The sequence below is a fragment of the Staurois parvus genome, unplaced genomic scaffold (assembly GCF_062004578.1).
Source record: "Staurois parvus isolate SC_StPar_1 unplaced genomic scaffold, SC_StPar_1.0 ptg000274l, whole genome shotgun sequence".
Classification (NCBI taxonomy): Eukaryota; Metazoa; Chordata; class Amphibia; order Anura; family Ranidae; genus Staurois; species Staurois parvus.
The window spans coordinates 463509-487182 of record NW_028318070.1 but is presented as its reverse complement, the minus strand read 5'-3'; the positions used below and the strand labels follow the sequence as shown (position 1 = coordinate 487182).

The window sequence follows — 23674 nt, the reverse complement described above, 5'->3', positions numbered from 1 at the left end:
AGAATATTGCACCTTTTCACAATATTCTCATTTTCTGAGATTGTGGATTTGGGGTTTTCATGAGCTGTAAGCCATAATCATCACAATTATGACAAATCACAGCTTGAACTATCTTTCTTTGCATGTAATGAGTCTATCTCATATATTAGTTTCGCCTTTTAAGTTGCATTACTTAAATAAATGAACTTTTGCACGATATTCAAATTTTTTTAGTTTCACCTGTATAGTTGGATGAAATGTATCAAACATTTTGGGCCCAACATCGTGGCGTGTGATAAAGAAATGTATATCAGTTCAAAAAGATGAAAATCCTTGGTGATGCCTCTTTTTCAAGGAGACAAAAAGACTTTAAATACCTTTGAAACAGACTAACCTCATGCTGAAAGTATATCCTCCTCAAACAATGATTAAATTGGGGTCCTCATTATATTATTTCAGTCACAAAGATGTTTAATCATCCAATCATGTTATAGCTTTTAATCTGAAGCACTGCAAGCAGCCTCTAATAATCTCTCCCTCTCTACTGGCACATTCCCCTCCCCCCTAAAGCACGCGCACATCACCCCCATACTCAAAAAACCCTCCCTGGACCCCACCGACCTGAACCGCCTTAGACCCATCTCCCTGCTTCCATTTACATCCAAACTCCTTGAGCGCTTAGTTTATAATCGCCTAAGCTCCCACCTCAATGACAACAACCTCCTTGATCCCCTACAGTCTGGCTTCCGTCCCCTACACTCCACCGAAACCGCCCTACTCAAACTCACCAACAACCTGCTAACCGCAAAAGCTAATGGCCACTACTCAGTCCTCCTACTCCTCGACCTCTCCATGGCCTTCGACACAGTTGACCACCCCCTCCTCCTTAAAAAACTATACTCCCTTGGCATCAGAGACTCCGCTCTCTCCTGGCTCTCCTCCTATCTATCCCAGCGCTCCTTCGGTGTTACCTATAACACTGCCACCTCCCCCTCTCTCTTGGGGTCCCCTAAGGCTCTGTCCTCGGGCCCCTTCTCTTCTCCATCTACACCTCCTCCCTTGGCCAACTGATACACTCCCATGGCTTCAACTACCACCTCTACGCCGATGACACGCAAATCTACCTCTCTACCCCTCGCCTCACCCCTTCAGTCTCCGCCCGTATCACCTGCATGCTGAACGACATATCAGACTGGATGTCACTCCACTTCCTCAAATTAAACCTTTCCAAAACCGAGCTCCCAGTTTTCCCCCCAGCCTGCGCTCCCCCCCCCCCAACCTTTCCATCACTACCAATAACGCCACCATCAGTCCCACCCCACAAGCCACAGTTCTAGGTGTCACTCTAGACTCCAATCTATCCTTCAAGCCCCATGTCCAATCGCTGGCAAATTCATGCAGGCTCCACCTCCGCAACATCTCCAAAATACATTTGTTCTTAACCCCAGACACTACTAAACAACTCATTCACTCCCTTATTATCTCATGACTCGACTACTGCAACTCCCTCCTCACCAGCTTACCTCACCACAGACTATCCCCGCTTCAGTCTATCCTGAACTCAGCGGCCAGACTCATCCACCTTACCAACCGCTCCGATTGCCCAATGCATAAAATTCAAACTACTAACATTGACGTACAAAGCTATTCATAATACTGCCCCAAACTACCTCACCGACCTGATATCCAAATACCACCCAACACGTACTCTTCCCTCCTCATAAGACCTCCTACTCTCCAGTTCCCTGGTCTCCTCCTCCCATGCCCGACTCCAGGACTTCTCCAGGTCTTCCCCCATCCTCTGGAACTCACTACCCCAATCCATCAGACTGTCACCTACCCTCCTCACCTTTAGGCGCACCCTGAAAACCCATCTCTTCAGGGAAGCCTACCCCGCCTTCACCTAACAGCTGATCTCCTCCACTCCTCCTACCACTCGATCCCCCACAGCCATTTCCTCCTGTACCACTATCCCATCCCTCCTAGATTGTAAGCTCCAAGGAGCAGGTCCCTCGAACCCCTCGTGTACTGTATTGTTACTGCATTGTCTCATGTACTGTCTCCCACTATAATGTACAGCGCTGAGCAAACTATTTGGCGCTATATAAATACTGTATAATAATAATAATAATAAGTAGAAGAAGAAACAGTGGTGTGAAGGAAAGTGCCAGAGATCCAACAGGAAGCTGAAGATGCCAGTTGCACAACAGAGCACCCAGTTTTTATCGATTCTGAAGCATTCTGAATGAAATATTAATCACTTGCCTTTCAGAAGATTTCTTGACCAGGCCATTTTTGCGATACATCGCTGTGTTACTTTAACTGATTAAATTGCACAGTCATGAAATGCTGTACATAAATTAAATTTAAGTAATTTTTTCCCACAAATAGAGCTTTCTTTTTTTTGCGCTATAAACATAAAAAGACTGACAATTTAGAAAAAAAAAACCAAAACACAATATTTTTTATTTTCTGCTATTAAACATATCCCATAAAAAAAAATCTAAATCAAAATAAATTTGGACCAAAATGTATTCTGCTACATATTTGTGGTAAAGAAAAAATCCCTGTATGTGTATATTTTTACACTAACTGACATTTTTGTGGGAGTCAGTGGCACTAATACAGTGATCAGTGCTAAAAATATTCACTGACACTATAATAATGACATTGGCTGAGAAGGGGTTAAACACCTAGGGCGGGTGTCGGCAACCCGCGGCTCCGGAGCCGCATGCGGCTCTTTTTCACCTTTCCTGCGGCTCCGGAGCACACTGCCCACCAGGTGACAGGCAATAGGGTCGGCAAGCCGCGGCTCTTTTAACCTCCCTGGCGGTATTCCCGAGTGTAGCTCGGGGTAAAATTTCTATACCAAAAGCGGTAACCCCGAGCTACACTCGGGCTTACCATGCAGCACTGCATAGGGAGTCCCTGCAGCACTTACCTTGTCCTTCGCTCCCGCGATGTGTCCCCTGCAGCGTTCCCGGCCATCTCCTCCGTCTGATGTCGGCATCCGGCTCCTGTGTTCCGGTTCCCATGACGTCGGGACGTACGGGCGCCGGCGGCGGGAAATTTGAAAATTTAAAAAAAATGTCATTTTTTTTCAAAATGATTCTAAATAGTAAAACATTGCTGTTTCAACCTATTTCACATACATTTTGTCCCGAGTGCTTTGTCCTGTCCCCTGTCTGCATTTTGATTGTTCTTTCTGCCTGGAAACGTAGAAAAGTCCATGGCGTCCAAAAAGCGTCCCTTTAGGTCAAAAGCGGTTTTAGATCAGCTAGAGAACAGTGATAGTAAATCAGGACCACTTGCAGAATTGAGTGATAATGATTCGTGGGGAAATTTGTCATCAGACATTGAAAACAATTTTGCGACTTTGCTCAGTGATGTGCGAATTTGGCGCTATATTTCAAATTTCAGTGTTTTTGGTTTGATTATATTATTGAATTAAATGTATGATTTAGAATCTTGTTCAGACAGATTTCAGTGAGTTATTCCTAAAAATTACAGCCTACAATAAAAAAACTACATATTTCCATGCAAAATAATGGTACCGCTTTCAGCACCAAAAATCGGAAAGAATCATACCGCCAGGGAGGTTAATGCAGCTCTTCTGTGTGCCGGGCGCCTGCTGGCAAACATTGGCTGTCAGGATGTAGGCGGGGCAGCGTGACGAACTCCTCTCCTCTCACAGTCCGCCCTGAAGACCAGAACGGCGCGGGAACACAGCGAGAGGAACGCGCGGAGCAAAGGTAAGTGAATTGACACAATATGGGGAATGAATTACTATATGGGGGATGAATTACTATGGGGGATGAATTACTATGGGGGATGAATTACTATATGGGGGATGAATTACTATGGGGGATGAATTACTATGGGGGATGAATTACTATGGGGGATGAATTACTATATGGGAGATGAATTACTATATGGGAGATGAATTACTATGGGGGATGAATTACTATATGGGGGATGAATTACTATGGGGGATGAATTACTATATGGGGGATGAATTACTATGGGGGATGAATTACTATATGGGGGATGAATTACTATATGGGGGATGAATTACTATGGGGGATGAATTACTATAGGGGGGATGAATTACTATAGGGGGGATGAAATACTATATGGGGGATGAATTACTATATGGGGGATTAATTACTATGGGGGATTAATTATTATATGGGGGATGAATTACTATAGGGGGGATGGATTACTATGGGGGATGAATTACTATGGGGGATGAATTACTATATGGGGGATGAATTACTATATGGGGGATGTATTTTCAGTTTTAAAAATGTTTCTCTCAAAATAAATTTCAATCGTGGTTTTGGCAAGATTTGGCTCAGTTGAAAAAAAAGGTTGCCCACCACTGACCTAAGGCTATGATGATTATGACGATACACTGTGGCCCTGATTAACCCTTTGCTTACTGGGCCCTTAAACCCCCTTCATGACCAGAGCGCTTTTTGCAATATATGCAGTGTGGGATTTGTTTTAAATGTTGCAATGGTTTTGCGGCTCCCAGTCTTTTTTTCCCTCTCGGAAACGGGTCCAAGTGGCTCTTTATGTCTTAAAGGTTGCAGACCCCTGACCTAGGGCAATCAGAGGGTTACTTGTGTGCCTAGGGAGTGTTTTAGTGTACCGTGTCTACTCATTTTACTAAGGGAAGTGATGGGTCTTGCACCCTGCTTTGCAGGTGTATTAGATCCATCACTGTCCCCCTGTCAGAACGTAGCTCTGCCTTGTTTACATAGGCAGAGCTCTGTTCTGTGCCTCTGCTTGACGATCAGCGGGTGCCGACGTACATTCGTTCACTGGCACGCGCAGATCGGCTTCCCCCTAGGTGGAAGTGCAAAATCACAGTTATATACGTGATTTTGCACTGGAGGGCGTCCCTGTAGCAGTAAATCTGTTATGGTCGGTCGTTAAGCAGTTAAGATGTGAGCAGGCACCTGGAGGTGTCTGGTTTTTAAATCTGGAGCCTGTTTTTCAGGTAAAAACTCCCACGGGTGCACTGATATGCAATGCAATGTGCAAGTGCCACAAAATAATATGCAGCAACTTATAGTGATTAAAGAATATGTAAACCCAACATTTCATATTCCTGATATGTGCCTGCTGTACCTTCTACTTGTATGAAAAAGTATCCTCTTCTTTTTGTATTGCTTCTTTTGTATGGAATCCCTAGTGTGCTCTCCTCCAATGAACAGACTTGTCCTGACCTCCCCCCCCCTCCACAGCCATTCACTGGGAACATCAGTGTAATGCAGTTTCTCCTCCCCCAGCTCTTTGAGTTCCTTATGCAGCTGAGAACAGAGGGTATGCGATCACTTCTAAAAAAGGCAATAAAAGGTATTTATAATGTTTTTTATATCTATACACAAATGTTTTTCTCTTCATTTCTATTTTAAACTGAATGGGTGAGGGTTTACATATACGTTCATTTTCAGATATCACCGTAGGACCACAAGATCAATGAGAGATCATTTCTGATGGTTTGTTTCTCTTAATTCTTTGATCAATTGTATATACCTAGAAATTAATGTGCATACCCCATTGAAACCAGAGTTGATCTAATCTTGATTTGATATTGGCAGAGTAAATTCTGACTGGTTGCCATTGGTAACTGAACTTAATGCTATTTAGGCTAAATAAGGTCAATCTTCTGTAAATTCACAAGTCAATTGCACCCTGAAATGTAAAATCACAGTCCAAATCCGATAACTGCCTATAGTTGAGATAAAATCTAGGCACAGCTCCATAGTATTTTTCCAAAATGCTAATTCTGGTAAATCTCAAGTAGCTTATATCATGACAATGTGCTTCTTGAAAACAACTGTCATAAATGCATTTTTAGAAGATATTCCTTGCTGTGAATTGAATATATAATGACAAAGAAATTTCTTTGCACAAATTGCAAGGATGCTAATGGAGAAGCATTAACAATTTCTCCCACCCGCTGGAAAATCATTTTCAAAAGTGAAAGGGTGGGGGGCTAATTTTTCTGTTCCTGGATAAAATCAATTACAAACGGTTTCTGCTCAGCCGGGGGAGACAGAATATCAGTATGGCAAATAAGGGGATTTCTGAGCCCCCTTTCAAGGTTTCTCCTGAGAAGAAGAAAATGTTATTAATTCACATATATTTGTAGCCAAGATTCAAAGTGGCTCCATTAGAAAGGCAGTTGATTGAGGGAGTGTGTGAGGCTTGGACATATAGTGCACCTCCATCCCTCCTACTCTGCAGGAGTTCAGCATAGCTTGCTCTCCTTGGCTAATCCCAGCAGATAGCTGGGAGGAGCAGGTCTGGGACGCTGCCATGTGGTGAATGTTCAGTGCTCAGTATATTTTCTTGCACTCCTTCCATTCTGTACACGGATAAGTCGCTGCTATTACAGTTTTTTTCCCTGCGTTCTTTAATTCAGGACTTTCTTGGCTTGTAGAAATCACAAAAGCTGGGACCCCTGCACAGCACTATTATCTCCAGACAGGGACCAGGAGAGTGACAAGTACTGGCACAAAAGGCAGAGGGAACTTGGTTCCTGGGCTGACACATGGAGGTAATTATGCTGCTTGCATTCCACACTCTGTGATGCTTCCCCCATGCAGGGCTATCTGCCATTCCTGTAAGGAGCCAATGCACAGAGCTTCACCTCCAACTCTGCCCCAACTCACCAGCCCACAAATTCCTCTGGACTTATGAACAAAGATGCAAACGCTTCTCGTCTTCTTTCTGGGTGAGTTACTTTTTCTTCTTTATTTGCTAGCTGTCAGTGTTCTGCTAAAGGTGTGACAGACAATGACTGGTTCTGTGCTGCTAAGCTGAGAGCAGTTACCTGTTGGATTTTAAAGAAAAACACCTTCTTGTCTCTTACAGCAAAACAGATTTTTTTTTATGTGCACTGTCTTATGACTGTGTGTATTTAATTCTGTATTTTCTATATCTATTGAGATGTAAATGGTTGCATTGTAAAGGTCAATGGCTGCATCTGGAATAGGCAGGTCGTGCATAAATGGTGGTGTGGAATTAAAGTTGGGAGAAAGGGTATTTGTGTGTCTCGGTTGAGGAGGTGCTGCTGCTGGTCTAGGCACACAAGTATTCTTCAGGTTAATAGAGAAGGCTATTGTTTGCCTGGAACAGGCGCCTGCAACGGCACATATTGGAAACAGATGTGCTGGAGGGGAAGCTGGAGAAGGAAGGAGGGAGGGAGAGATGGAGAGAATAAAAGTGTTCAGAAGGAAGGACAATGAAACTGAGCTGGCCAGAGAATCTGGAAAAAGGGAACACAATGCATGAGGACAATGGGGGTTCACCCTGACATTTTACAGCCAGAATAAATTCTGCTATGATTTGTATGGTGGCAGCAAGACAAGCAGAACATCTAATATTCAAGCTGTGGGGTCACTGGTTTGCTTTCCCCAATATGATTTCTTCTGAAAAAACATGACATTGAGTACACAGTGTAATCAGACAGAAGCCTCAGGTCACAATCACATTGGAGGAGCTAATGTCTAAGATGTCTATTGGAACAAAGCCTGATAACCAAAGATGTGACACATGGTGTACACGATATTGCCGTTCACATTCACACAATGAAAAAGCCTATGTATATGTCTGAGGAAATAAACCTAAAAATCATCACCAAATAAACGTGATTGCTACCTCCTTCCATTTGTGAATGGGAGATAAATGTGTAAAGAACAGATCATGGTCTCCCTGTCATCAGGAAGAGATCAGTTTCTATATGTTGATGGGATTCATTGTGTATCCAGATCTCCGTACATGTGCCAGTCAGAACAAGCGGAGGGGGATGGTTCAAACATCATTCACAATATTTATGAGATGTGCTGGTGGAGATGCCTCTGAGCTCAGTTTAATGGCTAAGGTTCTAATGAAAATTTAAAATCTGCCATTATTTTTTTTTTATAGAGTTTATGGTCTGAAAGGAAAATGAATAAAACAGCACAAGTCTGATTAGTTTAGAAGAAACAAAGTGCATTTAGGAATGAGACCTTTATGCAGAAAAATAATTGTTGGCGTTCTCCTAAACTTTGTTTTCATTGCTTACTTGCCACAGGGCTTTTATTTATCAAACAAGATGTCAAAAGCCTGGATTTACTGCGCCTGTCACCCTGTATCTGTGTGGTGTAAAAGCACTGCCAATTACTGATAATCACTGTTCTAGGGAATGACAGACAGCTATGGGCTTCTTGAACCCTGACAACATTATGAAACCCCAGCTTCTCCTCATTGCTCGACAGCCATTAGCAGTGTGTATGTAGCATTTGTTCAGGTTGTTATAAAATGCAATATATTACATTGTAACTATGCATAATTTATATACGCATATGATTTAATTGTTTACTGCCAACTATGTACTCTTAAGTTAGAATACAATGCCATGTAGTAGGTTGGAATACAATGCAAACACGCTTTGGAGTTAAGCATTGCAGGTAAAATATTTCTTCCTCTGACCCATCCAGCTTTCAGGTTAAGTAGTAAAGGATATGTTCAATATGGTACATCCAAATTAGGAAACTACCATGAACTCAAATGAGGTTTCAATGCCTTCTGTATATTAAAGTCTCCACCAATACACTTGGAATATATGTGCTACAATGGCCTGTAAAGCACCTGTCATAATATTCAAAAACATACATATTAAATGCTCCATTACCATTGATATGATGGAGGTATTGGTTCTATATAAAGAAATAATGTAACATAAGCCAATAAAAGTAACAGCGGGGATGTAAAAAGCATCATAAATCCCGCCACCTTCACAGTTCTGCTCCTAAGTAATTATTGCAACGTAATTGATGTAAAGTTCGATGGGAAACAATGGAACCCAGGCAGTGCTGGCTTTTTCTATGTGAAACCGGGGCTATTAGGCAAGGCCCTATCCTGTGGAGGAAAGAATCACTTCCGGATTTTCATAACAGATTAAAATTTCTAAAATGAAAAATAGAATATAATAACCTCCACTTTTCAGTTCAGTGACCTCTTCCATGTACCTCCTCATCCTACCCTTTTCTCTACCATTTTATCACCCATGGATCTTGTTATAGCAAATCAGAAGTCAGCAATGTGCTGTCACTATGTTTTTCAGGTACTGATTTTAGTGATGTGGTTACTGTTATAAAGTTGTGGAAAGGAGGTGTTCTATCCAAAAAGGGCACCCACTTCTTCGATTCTGGGCCATGGCACCAATCTGGCAATGTAGATTCAATGATTCTAGTAGCAGCAAATTACCATGGCAACACTGCATCGTGCTAGTAACAGGTGTAGAAATGTAATAAGGATATGAGAGGTCAGGACAGCATTCAATGCACAAGGCCACCTTTCTAGACTTCACTGCTAATGGTAAGGGAGAAACAGCAAGATTACTTTTTACTGGGGGTAAGGGGCACCAAACATTTTACACAGGGCTTTACATAACCAGGCCTAGCCTGAGAGGTAAGCATGCCTAACTGATGAACAGCTATTCTAAGGCTCCGTTCACACCAATGCGTTTTTTAGTGCTTTTTGCAGAAACGCACTACAGTCCATTTAACATGGTTTCCTATAGAACGTGTTCACATCGATGCTTTTTTGAGCTGCTGTGTTTTTGGAAAGGGTCAGGGACTTTTTTAAAAGCAAAAAGCAGCGTTTTTGCTACAATAGAGTTCAATGGAGAATCTGCTGAAATGCATGGTAGTGTGTTTTTGCCGCATTTTGCTTTTTGCATTTTTATTCTGCCCAGCAAAAATAAAAAGCTGAACAAAACGCGGCAAAAACACATGTAGAAAAACGGAAAACGAACTGTGAAAAAGCACTGCAAAACGGACAAAAGGCAAACAAGATAGGTGTGAACGGAGCCTTACCCCTTCAACAAAAAACGTATTATTACTTCTATGTTATTAATGGAGTTCAAGAAAAATAAAAAATGCTATGGGCAAAAAGAAATGTTCCTCTGGATAAGGTTTTTAATCTTTTTTACTATCAATGTGTGAGTTGCAATTTGTTGCCCATAGTTGCAATAAAAGTACAGTGGTGACTGAGAAATTAAAGTAGTACTTTATGCTTATCTTCTCTGTGCAAGTACATAGCATAGAAGGTCCCTGACCTCCTCTTCTAGAGGTCCTCCTCCTCTCCTGAGTGTGCCCCCATAGCTGTGTGCAAAGGAGACACGCATGTGGGCGTGCTCCTGAGTTCGGCTGTGTGTGTCTAGAAAAATTATGTTATGGCCATTAAAAGAAAAACTGTTTTGATTATCTTTACCAGTGCAGATATGGACATGGATGATGGGCCTTGACTGGCTATTGTTGGAAACACTTGCATTTCTTCTCTCCAGCTTTCATAAATCAGGCTGAATGTATTTAAAACACCATATATCCAAAATATGTATGGAGGAAACGTAAAATTACCTGGAATGATTTGGGGTGTACACCTCTGCTGCAGGTTGGATAAGGCCTTCACATCATCTAATTTCTAGGGAATTCCATTAATTTACATGAACAGGAATGTTCCGTCAAGCTTGTTTTTGACAGCGCAGCTTTCTTAGTATATGAAAGGCAGGTGCTGCATGGAAGCCAGAGCTTCCTCAGAGGTCTATGGGCACCTTAGTGAGATACCACTTTAATTATTATTCTTACATCACTAAATTCAGATTTAAGGCCATACGTGTAGATCATTATGTACAAACATGTCATTCAGAAAGAACAGCCTTAAATAAACAGAATTCTGATGATACAGAAACCTTCACAACTTTAACCCTTCTGTTTTCTACTTTGCAACTGACCGCCTCTATGACAGAATCTTTCCCCTGTCCTGCCCTGCCCTGGCCACAGCTGTCTACATTAGTTTACTTTCATGCACACTAGACTCACTTGCTCCTCTGACTACATGAAGCATCAGGCCCCGACCATTACAACCTTGGCAGACTGACGACACCAGAAATCTTAAGCGACATAGTCATGCGCTCTCTACTTTCTCCACCTCCACCCAGTACCTCACTCACTGCTTACGAGATTGCAAATCATTTCAAAAACAAGATTGATGCAATTTGTAGGGGCATCTCCACTGCACAGACATCCATCCCACTTAGCATACCTTATACCAAGCCTCCCTCAACACTTTCCTCTTTTGACCTTGCTACTACCAAAGAGGTCACTAAGGTTTTCTCAGAAGCCCGTCTCACTACCTGCCCCCTGGATCGTGTCCCCTCAACTACTACGGTCACTCTTTTCTTCCATCCTATGCTCCCTCACTCACATCTTCAATCTCCCCCTCTCTAATGGTGCCTTCCCTGCCCCTCTAAAGCATGCACACATCACTCCCATACTTAAAAAGCCCTCCCTGGACCCCACCAACCTGAACAACTTAAGACTCATCTCCCTGCTCCCATTTATCTCTAAACTCTTAGAACGTTTAATCTACAATCGCCTGAGGTCCTACCTCACCGACAATGACCTTCTTGATGCTTTACAGACTGGCTTTTGCTCACTTCACTCCACTGAAACTGCCCTACTAAAACTCACTAATGATCTACTAACTGCTAAAACCAATGGCCACTACTCCATACTGTTACTACTTTACCTCTCTGCGGCTTTTGATACTGTTGACCATCCCCTCCTCCTCAAAAAACTCCACTCTCTTGGCCTCCGAGACTCTCTCTCTCCTGGTTCTCCTACCTATCGCAGCGCTCCTTCAGCATCACCTATAACGCTGCCTCCTCCTCTCCACTCCCTCTTTCTGTAGGGGTCCCTCAAGGTTCTGTCCTTGGACCCCTTCTCTTCTCCATCTACACCTCCTCCCTTGGTCACTTGATAAACTCCCATGGCTTTAAGTATCATCTCTATGCTGATGACACACAAATCTATCTTTCTACTCCTCACCTCACCCCTTCAGTCTCCTCTCGCATTACTAACCTACTAAATGACATATCGGCATGGATGTCACTCCACTTCCTCAAACTCAATCTTTCCAAAACTGAGCTCCTAGTATTCCCTCCAGCCCGTGCCCCCTCCCCTGACTTCTCCATCAAGATCAATAACACAACCATCAGTCCCTCCCCTCATGCCAGGGTGCTGGGTGTAATCCTAGACTCCCATCTGTCCTTCCAGTCCCAAATCCAATCGCTGTCCAAATCTTATAGGCTTCACCTCCGCAACATCTCCAAGATACGCCCGTTCCTAACCTCGGAAACCACTAAGCAACTTATTCACTCCCTTGTTATCTTTCGCCTTGACTATTGTAACTCCCTCCTCATTGGCTTACCTCATCGCAGGATATCCCCTCTTCAGTCTAACATGAATGCTGCTGCCAGATTCATCCACCTTACTAACCGTTCTGTATCAGCCACCCCTCTCTGCCAATCCCTCCACTGGCCTCCACTCAGTGTCCTCCATCCCTCTCTGCCAATCCCTCCACTGGCTTCCCATTGCCCAACAGATAAAATTCAAAACATTAACAATAACATATAAAGCCATTTATAACTCTGCCCCAAATTACATCACTAATCTTGTCTCCAAATATCACCCAAACTGTACTCTCCGCTCCTTGCATGACCTCCTGCTCTCTAGCTCCCTTGTCTCCTCCTCCCATGCTCATCTCCAGGACTTCTCCAGAGCTTCCCCCATCCTCTGGAACTCTCTACCTCAATTTATCAGACTATCGCCTACTCTGCTCACTTTTAGGCGATCTCTGAAAACCTATCTCTTCAGGGAAGCCTATCTCGCCTTCAGATAATAATGGAATCTTCTACTCCGACCAATCCATCCCCCACAATTACTACCTTTTGTACCACTAGCCCCTACCTCTTAGATTGTAAGTTCCAAGGAACAGGGCCCTCCTAACCCTCTTGTATTGAACTGTATTGTTGCTGTATTGTCTCCCATTATATTGTAAAGCACTGAGCAAACTGTTGGCGCTATATAAATCCTGTATAAAAATAATATTATGAGAAAGTACAACTAAATGTATTTATGGTTCATTAAATGATTGCAAATAAAACCACATTTTTATCTCAGATATAATGCGTTAAAAAACCCCCCACAGAATTCATTTCATCTACAGGATTCTCGAAATCTTGCTTAAGAAGTGCAGTGTTACAATGCTAAATCTGGAATCATGGCTTAGAAAGGGCAGTGTTACAATGCTAAATTGCCATCTTGAGTTGATTTAATTCCACAAGTCCTGTGCTGATCTGTTTTCCCCAGCCCTGCCTTTTTCCACTTCTTAGCAGGACAGTAAGGAGTTAAGGAAGAATGTTGTTGTTTCATTATGGAACACTGTAAATCCTCAAGATGCTTTTAGTTTGGTCTGGTTTGATTCAGGGGAAAGGTATGTCTTCTTGTACTTTGTAGAGAGTTACGTTTTTCCTTCTGACCTCATTAGAAGTTTCAGATGTTATTCTCAGCTGTGAAATGTGTATTGGGCTGTGGTTTTGGCCCATGTACTTTTGTTCCAAAGGTTCTTTGTGCAGTTAAGCAACACTCGACACTGGTCAGATGGATGAGAATTTTGGGTAAATATAAACAGCTGTATCAGCAACCTGTCAAGTTCATGCAGAGGACTCAACCCTGTACCAAACAAAATCTACATACCTTGCAATTCTATATCAACTAACATTATGGTAGATGGATGTAAGAAGATGTGGGTCGGTGTACATCCAGGTCCATTCAGGTTCATCATACCGAATGCAATAAATTCATTCACAGATCCGATTTTTGCAGATCTAAACATAAAGGAACGCATGTAAATGGATATAAATGAACTCATATCAGTTTACATCTGGCTTAAATAAGGATTACATGGGTCAGTTTTTCCATCACAGGATGGAGTTAAAATGTAAAAGATTCAAAACAGACACAGTTATCACATACTGTATATGGCATTCATTTTTCTCTGATCAGTCTACAGGATGAAATGGGGATCCATCTATGGGATGGAATCGTAGCAAACATGTGAAAGGGGCTTTAGAATAGTGCCTTGCAATCTACTGCTTCTTGTAGATAAACAAAACCTGTATGTGAATGCCAAAATGAAACCCAAACAGTATTGCTTTTATATAAATTTGTCATATTTACTTTGATATCAATACAAACAAAATGTCTAAGAATGTAGGGACTGATATACTGTATATTGTAGTGCTTATTCTGAACAAGGATCAGAAACAGCAGTACACATAGAGCCAAGACAGTGATAAATAGATCAATATTTCCATATGGACTTTACCAATCTCAGTATTGGCTGTCCAAATGGCTACATAGTTACATAGTTGGTACAGTGGTATATAGACACCAGTCCATCCAGTTCAACCTGTGTGGGTATGTTTATGTCAAAACCATTTTCCATATCACTGTATACTGCGTTCATTAAGATGACCATCTAAGAGTTTTTTTAAATTATCCACGCTTCCTGCTGGGCACTGCCATGGACAATGGCTTCACATACAGATCAAATGTGAAAGGACCTGAATTGTCTGTGTTCTCTATAAAACAGATAGCTCCACTTGTAAATATTAAAATTGTTTGCTAAAGCTCATTGGTTGGTTACAGTGACAGAGAGTTGGTCTTCCACACAGTTTTTGGCTGGAGTACAGATATTTTGGAGTTCTGCATTTCATACAGTACATTTTGGATACATTTTGAAACGGTTATGAGTTGATGAGCTTGCTGAAATCTGAATAGGAGCTTACAGAATAGGGAAGACTTATGAATGACTGATAAGTGTCTTCGGAAATTCTACCACAATGACCATTTGTAATTAAACGTTTTATATATTGTAACTGCAGAACCTATGGGTCAAACTTGAGCACATCACAAACATGATGTAAAGGCATACTAGGTGCAGGGCCAGATCTAGCCTCTCTGATCTTGGGGTGCAGTACATAAATGTCAGGGAGCATAATGACAATGCTGTGTGTGTCACTGACAGTCTGTCACACAGGGGTTTATTTACTAAAGCTGGAGAGTCCAAAATCAGACTCCCTTCTGCATAGAAACCAATCAGCTTCTAACCTCAGCTTGTTCAATGAAGCTTTGGCAATGAAACCTGGAAGCTGATTGGTTTCTATGCAGAAGGGAGTCTGACTTCGCACTCTCCAGCTTTAGTAAATAAACCCCACAGTGTCACAACCTGGGAAGCATTAGTATGTATTAGACTCTCATTAGATTAAAAAGAGCCTGTGCCCCCTTATATCAGATGTGCCAATCAGAGTACCCCTTTACATCAGGGCCCCCATCCGAGTGACCCCCTTGCATTAATTCTCTGCATCAGAGTACCTCCTTACATCAACTGTCCCCATCAGGGTCCCCCTTATATCAATTTTTCCATTAGAGCACCCATATCAGTGTCCCCATATCAGAGTTCCCCCTTAAATCAACTGTCCCCATCAGAGTGCCCCTTTACATTTGATCAGTTACCCCCATACATCTGGTGTCCCCATCAGAGTGCACCTTAAAATCAGGTGTCCCCATCACAGTGCCCCCTTACATGGATTTACCCCATCAGTGTGCCACCTTACATCATTTGTCTGCATCAGACTGGCTCATGGATCAGTGGAGGCAGTCTCAGATACCTGGGCGGGTGCATAAATCAAGAAAGGGGGAGGAAACAGCCCACCCCAGCACCCCCCTAGATCTGGCTGGATCAGGTGGATCTGGATCAGGTGTATCACGGAGTCATTTCTAATATGACATGAACGATGGAAGCATGTTGGCTCTTTACAGCTGATCTTTTCCCCATTACCGACTTTCCATGATTTGTGAATATACAATACCCATACTCAGCCGCCAACTCAGCTTTCTGTGGCTGAAGACCGTTGCTCTGGAAAAAGTGTTCCCGCACTTAAGCAAAGTAGTCCATAATAGAATCCATAAAACTAAGAATCTTTATTGGTTACATGTAAAAACACTTTAATAGTACACTTATATGTTTCAGCTTTAACAGCCTTTCTCATAGCACAATAGCATTTGTTCTGTACTGTGTCTTATTGTGTAGATTTGTGTTAGCACTGGTCAGTAAGGACGGACGACACCCCCCTTCCCCTTCTTTAGATTGAACAATAATATGTAAAGGTATCAGGAAGTAAAGTGCTTTGCAGCCTTGATTAGGGCTGAAGAAGGGCTAAGTGTCTGAGCAACCTGACTGCGGTGAGGGCAGCTGACTTGATCTCTGGATCAAGTGGCATGACCCCACTGATATCAGGTTACTCTGACACCCAGCCCTAATTAGGGCTGAAAAGATCTTTTCTTACCAGTACTACTACGCATTATCGCTCAAGCCCTAAACAAGTCCAGTTCCCCTGAAATGCGTTGGCTATATATGACGTTTCTGTTTGATTAAACAATTCAAATTAATTTCTAAGTGAAATTACTATTTTTCACTAGGTAATCCAAATCAGACACCCATTTTACCATCAGTGTGTAGGTGGCCAGCTTTGTAGTGGAGGAAAGCTTTGCATGCTCATATCAGAGCTGATCAACTGGTGATCTTATGACTGGTGATGTAATGATCAAGTAGTAGAAAAACAGGTTGAGAATGCATAGAATAACAGAACAAAAAAGCAGAAAGATCCCTGCACTGCAGGTCTTCAGGTCCAGCTTCGTCTCCAGCAAGAAGAACAGTGAGCAGCACAGTAATGACATCACCAAATTTAACCTCAAATCTAGTGGGCCTAGCAATTAGAGGAGCTTTACATTGCTTGTGCCAATGCCGTAGATCCTACACTGCCTATATACTATTAAGGCAGTAGTAAACTTTCAAAAAGAAAAATACATTTTCCTCCTGCAAGGTAATATCCTAATGTGCTAGTATGCATCACATACTAGCACATTATGAAAGACTTGCCTTACAAATGAAGCCCTCCAGCAGCACGCTGTCATTGCTGACAAAGCTTCGATCTTCAGCCAGTTTTCCTTCTGGGATTCAGAGGCTCTGGATGTTTGAATGGCCGAGCCTCAATGACGTCACTCCTGCACATGCACACTGTAGTCACAGCTGCAGCATAGAGCTCTGAAGTGACGACATGAGTACTCTGTTTCTTCAGAGCGCATGCACGAGCAACGGCACTGGCTGCAGAAACAGAGATTATGTCCTAATTGGTGCGAGATTAGGAGATATTCCTTGTACCTACAGGTAAACTTTATTATAAGCTTACCTAGAAATACAAGTGTCCAAGCGGTGTTTACTACCACTTTATTTTCAGGAGATATCTAAGACAAAGGGCTCTTTCACATGGGTGTTCAGTATGTCCGTTTTTCATCTGTCCGTTTACGGATAAAAATGGACACATATATATTTCTATGGACTATGTAAATGGATGATCATCTGTTTACATCCGTTAATGTTGGCATCCGTTGACATCTTTTTTTGAATGGAAAAAAAATCTATTTTTCTTTCGTAAAAAAAATAAAATGGACAAAAAACAGATGTAAACATACGTAAAACATGTGTAAATTGACATATAGTCCATTTTTGCATTTGTAAAGGATGTAAAAAAAAAAACAGATGTAAACTGATGAAAAACTGATGTGAACTGATGAAAAACTGATGTGAACTGATGAAAAATGGATGTAAACTGATGAAAAACAGATCTAAACTGATGAAAAATGGATGTAAACTGATGAAAAACTGATGTGAACTGATCAGTTTTTTCTTGGAAAAAACATGACTGAACTGATGAAAAAACTGAACATTCATGTGAAAGGACCCAAAAGGTAGAGTTTTCATTGTATTGTGTTGGCATAAATACATTTTCCAGATGTTTCCTATAAAAAAGGTAGTAAATCTTCGATTTTTGAGTTCAGCTCCACTATAAAGTGGACACTCTCAGTCAACACTAGCTATTTTTAATCCTTATGCTGCTAGCATTGGTAATTAGAAGTGCATCATATTTACTTGTTTTAGCCTTTTTTTCTATATTATTTCAGTTACTTCTTGGTTTCTAGGCAAATGATGTCATACATCCCAAGAGTCTTCAGGAGGGGAGGAGGCATTTTTCTTAGCTAAGCACACCCTCTTGCCTGCATTCCTGAGCTAAGGGCAGATGAATTCCAGGAAGTAAATGCTTCATGCATCTTCTGCCCTTACTCAAGATGGCCATGGCCAGAAAAGCTAGGGGGTGTTTTTCAATGTGATTTCTCAGCAAAATAAAGCATGAAGACATGAATGGATAGGTAAGTTTGTTTTTGAATGTTAAAAATGAATTAAACAGCATTTTTGGTTTGTGGTGCTTAGAGCTGTTACCAGGGGCGGACTGATAACTCATGGGGCCCCCGGGCAATAGGGGATCATGGGGCACCTGTGTCCTTGCCCACACTCACAATACACCCAAAAAAGCCTATAAAAGGAACCAGGGGCATTTCATGGGGCTCTACTGACCCCGGGCCCTCAGGCAATGCCCGAGTGCTCGAATGGTCAGTCCGTCCCTGGCTGTTACGTTGTGCTTTAAGTAATCCTGAATGCACCAGAACCCGTGTGTTCTTGTAGATGTATTTTACATCCTTTGTATTCAGAGGCCTGTGTACACAAGCTCTTATTCATATAGCCCATTACATCCTGGATCGGATGTTTGGGAAATTAGTAGTAATAGAAACTGACTTCATACTAATCTAATCAATATCACAGGACACATTTTTATCCAGTGTTAAAGCAAAGCATTGGAGTTGATGGCACAAATCAAATTAATGCATAACATATTTTGGACTACAACAACAAAATTGAAGCGTGCAATTCATTCCAGCAAGTATTAAACGGGAGACTGGTATCTCTAGAATATGAGCCCATAAATTCCAGAGGACATCTCTCCTTATACAGTTCATGTGGTTTGTGAAAATCCTTATCAGGTTCTATTTGAAGTAACAGGCAGTGGATCACAACAGGCCCCAGTAACTGGAATTGATAATTTGCTTCCCTCATGTTGAAGACTTATTCTTGTCTTCAAGCAGATCTTTCCTCTAAGAATAAAGCTGTTTTATCATGATTAAATCTTAGTGAGCTGGCATTCATCCACTGAATGAGCTCAGCCTATCACTGATTGTGAACTGATAATGGTATATGTTCATAATCAAGTGCTGGCCGGGATGTTCTCTGCAGTGCTTTTTCTATGCAAGCAACCAGCTTGTGAATTTTAAGTACTAATAATGTCTACATTATATTTCATCAACCATTATAAGTATAAATGAACCATCTTAAAGCAAAACTAAACCCTCCTATCCTTCACAGGCAAGGAAGCTGCCATTTTAGCCTCTGTTTGATCAGCTGTTACCATGACATTGCACATGAAATCAGTTATGACACCTGCCATTTGATGGCTTGATAGTTCAGTTGAGAGCACAAGCAACTGTGACAGTTATCATTCACTGCATGTCTTGAATGTAACTGTTTTTGGAAACCATTTACTTCTGCAATAAATGTATGCCCAGCCAACACATTTTTTGGGTAGAGTGGGAAACGTTTAAAGCCCCTTTTGGGTTTTTACTTCTTTCTGGGGCTTCATTAGAGAAATTTACTCTTACTTATTGTCAATATACCAATGCTTTTATCAGAGAGTGTCAAGGTCCTACCTTTTCCCAGAGGTTATGTTTCTCCATGTGCTGGCATCCATATTAGATTTCTGCTGTGCATGGTGGGAAGCTTTTATGCCTTCAGGTCTCTGAGGTCCATCCCCCAGAGGGGTGTGGCTGATTACATATAAGCCTGTGATCCGCACATGCCCTTTGCACTTGTGTCTTGTGTCTTTGTCTTGCTACAGCTCTGTGTATACTCTCGCGACTCTTCTGGTATCTGACTCGGCTTGTGACTAGACCATTCTGTGTTTTCCTTCGATCTGACCTTCCGTTGCTGAACCCGGTCCGTGACCTGTGATTCTCTGTCTACTGTTCTGTACTGTTTTGTCCCGTTGTTGTCGACCCGGCCTGCCCGACTACGCTATTGTCATTCTTGCCAGTTACACGCCATTGGCGGCGGCCATTACCGCAGCTGGGGTGTCTCGGGGGCCGCGACCTGGTTCCTGGCTGCGTTAAGTCCATCCCCACCATCAGGGGCCCTGGTGAAGGGCAGCCTGGGACTTAGACTCCGCGACCTGAGGGACTTCGGTCTGTTGGTGGTGGTTGTCGTCAGTCAGTGCGTTACCCTGCCACTAGGCCTACCTGTCCGTTCCACAGCCCTGCCCTGACAGAGAGGTAGTCAGGAAAAATCTTCAAAAGGGTCACACATAGCAATAACCTTCTGTCAGAGGTTCTAACTTTCACCCTATTATAGTAAAAAAAAAAAGTGTTTCTATTTCTGTGTGTGTTGCTGCTGGAGATTTACCATTACTTCCTGTGTGGTGAAATCATCGTCAGGACAGGAAGTGAGGAGAGATCTTTCTAATGAGGCCCCAGACAACAGTAAAACCCCATCATTGGTTCTAGTTTTTCCCCATCTTTATATAAAATAAATTAAAAACAAATTTGCCCAGATGGACATATATTTAAATATTCACTTCAAACAAATGTTCAGAGTGATCTTACCAAGGAAACTGTATGCCTGTTAAGTACAATATAATAAAGGTCTCAGTATAATGTAATGCAAACATTATAGAAAGCAGCACATACACAACTCTGCCTCGGGTACATTTGTAAAACCAGCACCTGTAATCTGGAATCAAAGGATACAGGGGTCAGATGTATAGGATTCTTCTTGGGAGCATTCTGTATTCATACCCCTCTCCTGAGCTCTACCATTTATAGCACATCAGTATATTATTATTTGGTCCAGTGACAGGAGTGTTTTGTAATGCACAACGTACCAGAAAGGCAGCAGGCATCAGTGATCTCTATGGGTACAACCAATTAAACCTTGTTTGTGTTATGCTGGCATGTACTGGAGCAGAAAACAGTTCATATAAGCATGAACTGTACTCTTGAATGAGCTGTAATGCATATATATTATTCCAAAAGAATAACAATTTATGAAGAAATGCCAACAGGGAGACTTGAGGGATAAGTGAGACCTTTTCATTGTGTGAAGCAGCCTTTGAAATGTCCTTCCTGACCCTTTAAACAATCTAACATTAACTTTAGTATTATTGTTCTGTGATGTATAAAATGCTTGAAATTATATTTTAATTCCTTTGTCTAACTGCAAGGCAGAAGTTATTAATTTCTATATTTTGCTTTTTAATCCTGCTACACGATAAGACCTGCAGCCAGCTTGTTTCCTCCTACCAAAGAAGTGGTCATACTGAGTGTGAAGGTGCAAAAACTCAACTTGATTCTGCAAACATCCTTTGTATAGTGATTACTGTCTGAATAGCAATAATTGGATTTGAAAAGAACAGCCAGGAAGTCAAACCAAACATTGTTTTTAACTGCGTCTAGTACAAGCAGGGAGTATGTAGGCAGGTGGAGACTGCAGTATATCCTCCAACCTAAAGGTGGCACTGTGCCATTTCTTCAGGGTGGCAGGAGCCCATTGAAGACAAATTGTCTTCTGCTATGGGCTCCAGGTAGCCATCTTGGAAAGGATAGCAATCCTACTGTATACTGAAATCTCAAGAGATCTGGGCAGCCATCTTGACTGAGGATTCCATAAATAGTGGAATTCTGTGTCATTCTGTGGCCCCGCACTGTGGGCCTTAATTCTCTGCATTAACGTAAAAAACCTTCTGAAAGCAGCTCTTCCCCCGTTTAATTACCTGAGCCTGATTTCGATCCAACGCTGTGCACAAAAGCAGAAACTCACTCTGCTCTCTCCCTCGTCATTGGCACAGAGACAACAGCGGGAGCCACTGGTTCCCGCTGTTGTCAATCAAAGTCACTGAGCTAGGGGCAGAGCCAATCTGCACTCTATGTATCTATGGACGGACAGAGCCAACGGAGTGAGCCTGCATGAGTGCCCCCAGAGCAAACGACTTGCTAAGTGGGTACTCGGCAGGGGGGAGCAGCCAGAAGTATGTGTTGTAATTGTTAAAAACTGAAGATCTTTTGTATAGCCTATGACAAAATACTAATTAAAGTGGAGCTCCAGACAAATCTGAAAAAAATAAAAGTCATCAACTACAAAAACTGCAGCAGCTGAATTTTAAAAACAGCCACTCACCTGTCTTATGATCCAGTGGTGTGTTCACACCTGCTAGGTTCACTGGCCGTCCTCTCTCACCGGCATCTTAAGTGTGGGCACACGGCTATGATAGCTTGCAGCTTCTCAGCCGCGTGCCCACTGCACATATGCTGCACCTTGTGAATGGTCCTGTAGTTTTCTGGGACACGTGACAGGTCCCAGAAGACTACAGGACCATTCACAAGGTGCAGCATATGGGCAGTGGGCACCCGGGTGAGAAGCTGCAAGCTGTAACAGCTGAGTGCCCACACTTAAGATGCCGGTGAGAGAGGATGGTGACCTGTCACGGACCTGTCAAACATCCCAGAAGACTGCGGGGAAGGAAGGGGGGGGGGGACAGTTTCCACTTCCGATCACCTAGACCAGTGATGGCGAACCTTTTTGAGCCCGAGTGCCCAAACTGCAACCCAAAACCAACTTATTTCTTTCAAAGTGCCAACACTGCAATGAAACCTGAATATCGAGCTTTTGGTTTAGAAAAAACAACTCGTACAGTAGTGCAAACTAATTAACAGTACAGAGATGACCAGAGACTGCGGACACAGTACAGGGATGACCAGAGACTGCGGACACAGTACAGGGATGACCAGAGACTGCGGACACAGTACAGGGATGACCAGAGACTGCGGACACAGTACAGGGATGACCAGAGACTGCGGACACAGTACAGGGATGACCAGAGACTGCGGACACAGTACAGGTATGACCAGAACTGCGGACAGTACAGGGATGACCAGAGACTGCGGACACAGTACAGGGATGACCAGAGACTGCAGACACAGTACAGGGATGACCAGAGACTGCGGACACAGTACAGGGATGATCAGAGACTGCGGACACAGTACAGGGATGACCAGAGACTGCGGACACAGTACAGGGATGACCAGAGACTGCGGACACAGTACAGGAGATGACCAGAGACTGCGGACACAGTACAGGGATGACCAGAGACTGCGGACACAGTACAGGGATGACCAGAGACTGCGGACACAGTACAGGAGATGACCAGAGACTGCGGACACAGTACAGGGATGACCAGAGACTGCGGACACAGTACAGGGATGACCAGAGACTGCGGACACAGTACAGGGATGACCAGAGACTGCGGACACAGTACAGGGATGACCAGAGACTGCGGACACAGTACAGGGATGACCAGAGACTGCGGACACAGTACAGGGATGACCAGAGACTGGGGACACAGCACAGGAGATGACCAGAGACTGGGGACACAGCACAGGAGATGACCAGAGACTGGGGACACAGCACAGGAGATGACCAGAGACTGGGGACACAGCACAGGGATGACCAGAGACTGGGGACACAGCACAGGAGATGACCAGAGACTGGGGACACAGCACAGGAGATGACCAGAGACTGGGGACACAGCACAGGGATGACCAGAGACTGGGGACACAGCACAGGGATGACCAGAGACTGGGGACACAGCACAGGGATGACCAGAGACTGGGGACACAGCACAGGGATGACCAGAGACTGGGGACACAGCACAGGGATGACCAGAGACTGGGGACACAGCACAGGGATGACCAGAGACTGGGGACACAGCACAGGGATGACCAGAGACTGGGGA

The 23674-nt window shown here is 43.0% G+C and overlaps 1 protein-coding gene and 1 long non-coding RNA gene across 2 annotated transcripts in view; one reads left to right on the top strand and one right to left on the bottom strand.

Moving 5' to 3' along the window:
* LOC149459105 (uncharacterized) overlaps positions 1-23674 on the bottom strand; it is a 115773-nt gene that overhangs the window by 18996 nt on the left and 73103 nt on the right. Inside the window, exon 3 of the long non-coding RNA XR_016313345.1 lies at positions 13578-13708. This is a non-coding gene — a long non-coding RNA (uncharacterized LOC149459105). The remainder of the gene's footprint in view (positions 1-13577; positions 13709-23674) is intronic.
* The window catches only part of CLMP (CXADR like cell adhesion molecule), a 121175-nt gene continuing 103794 nt past the window's right edge, over positions 6294-23674 (top strand). The window contains exon 1 of the mRNA XM_089681629.1: positions 6294-6727. Within this exon, the coding sequence (XP_089537755.1) occupies positions 6700-6727 (28 nt within the window). The 5' untranslated portion in view covers positions 6294-6699. The remainder of the gene's footprint in view (positions 6728-23674) is intronic.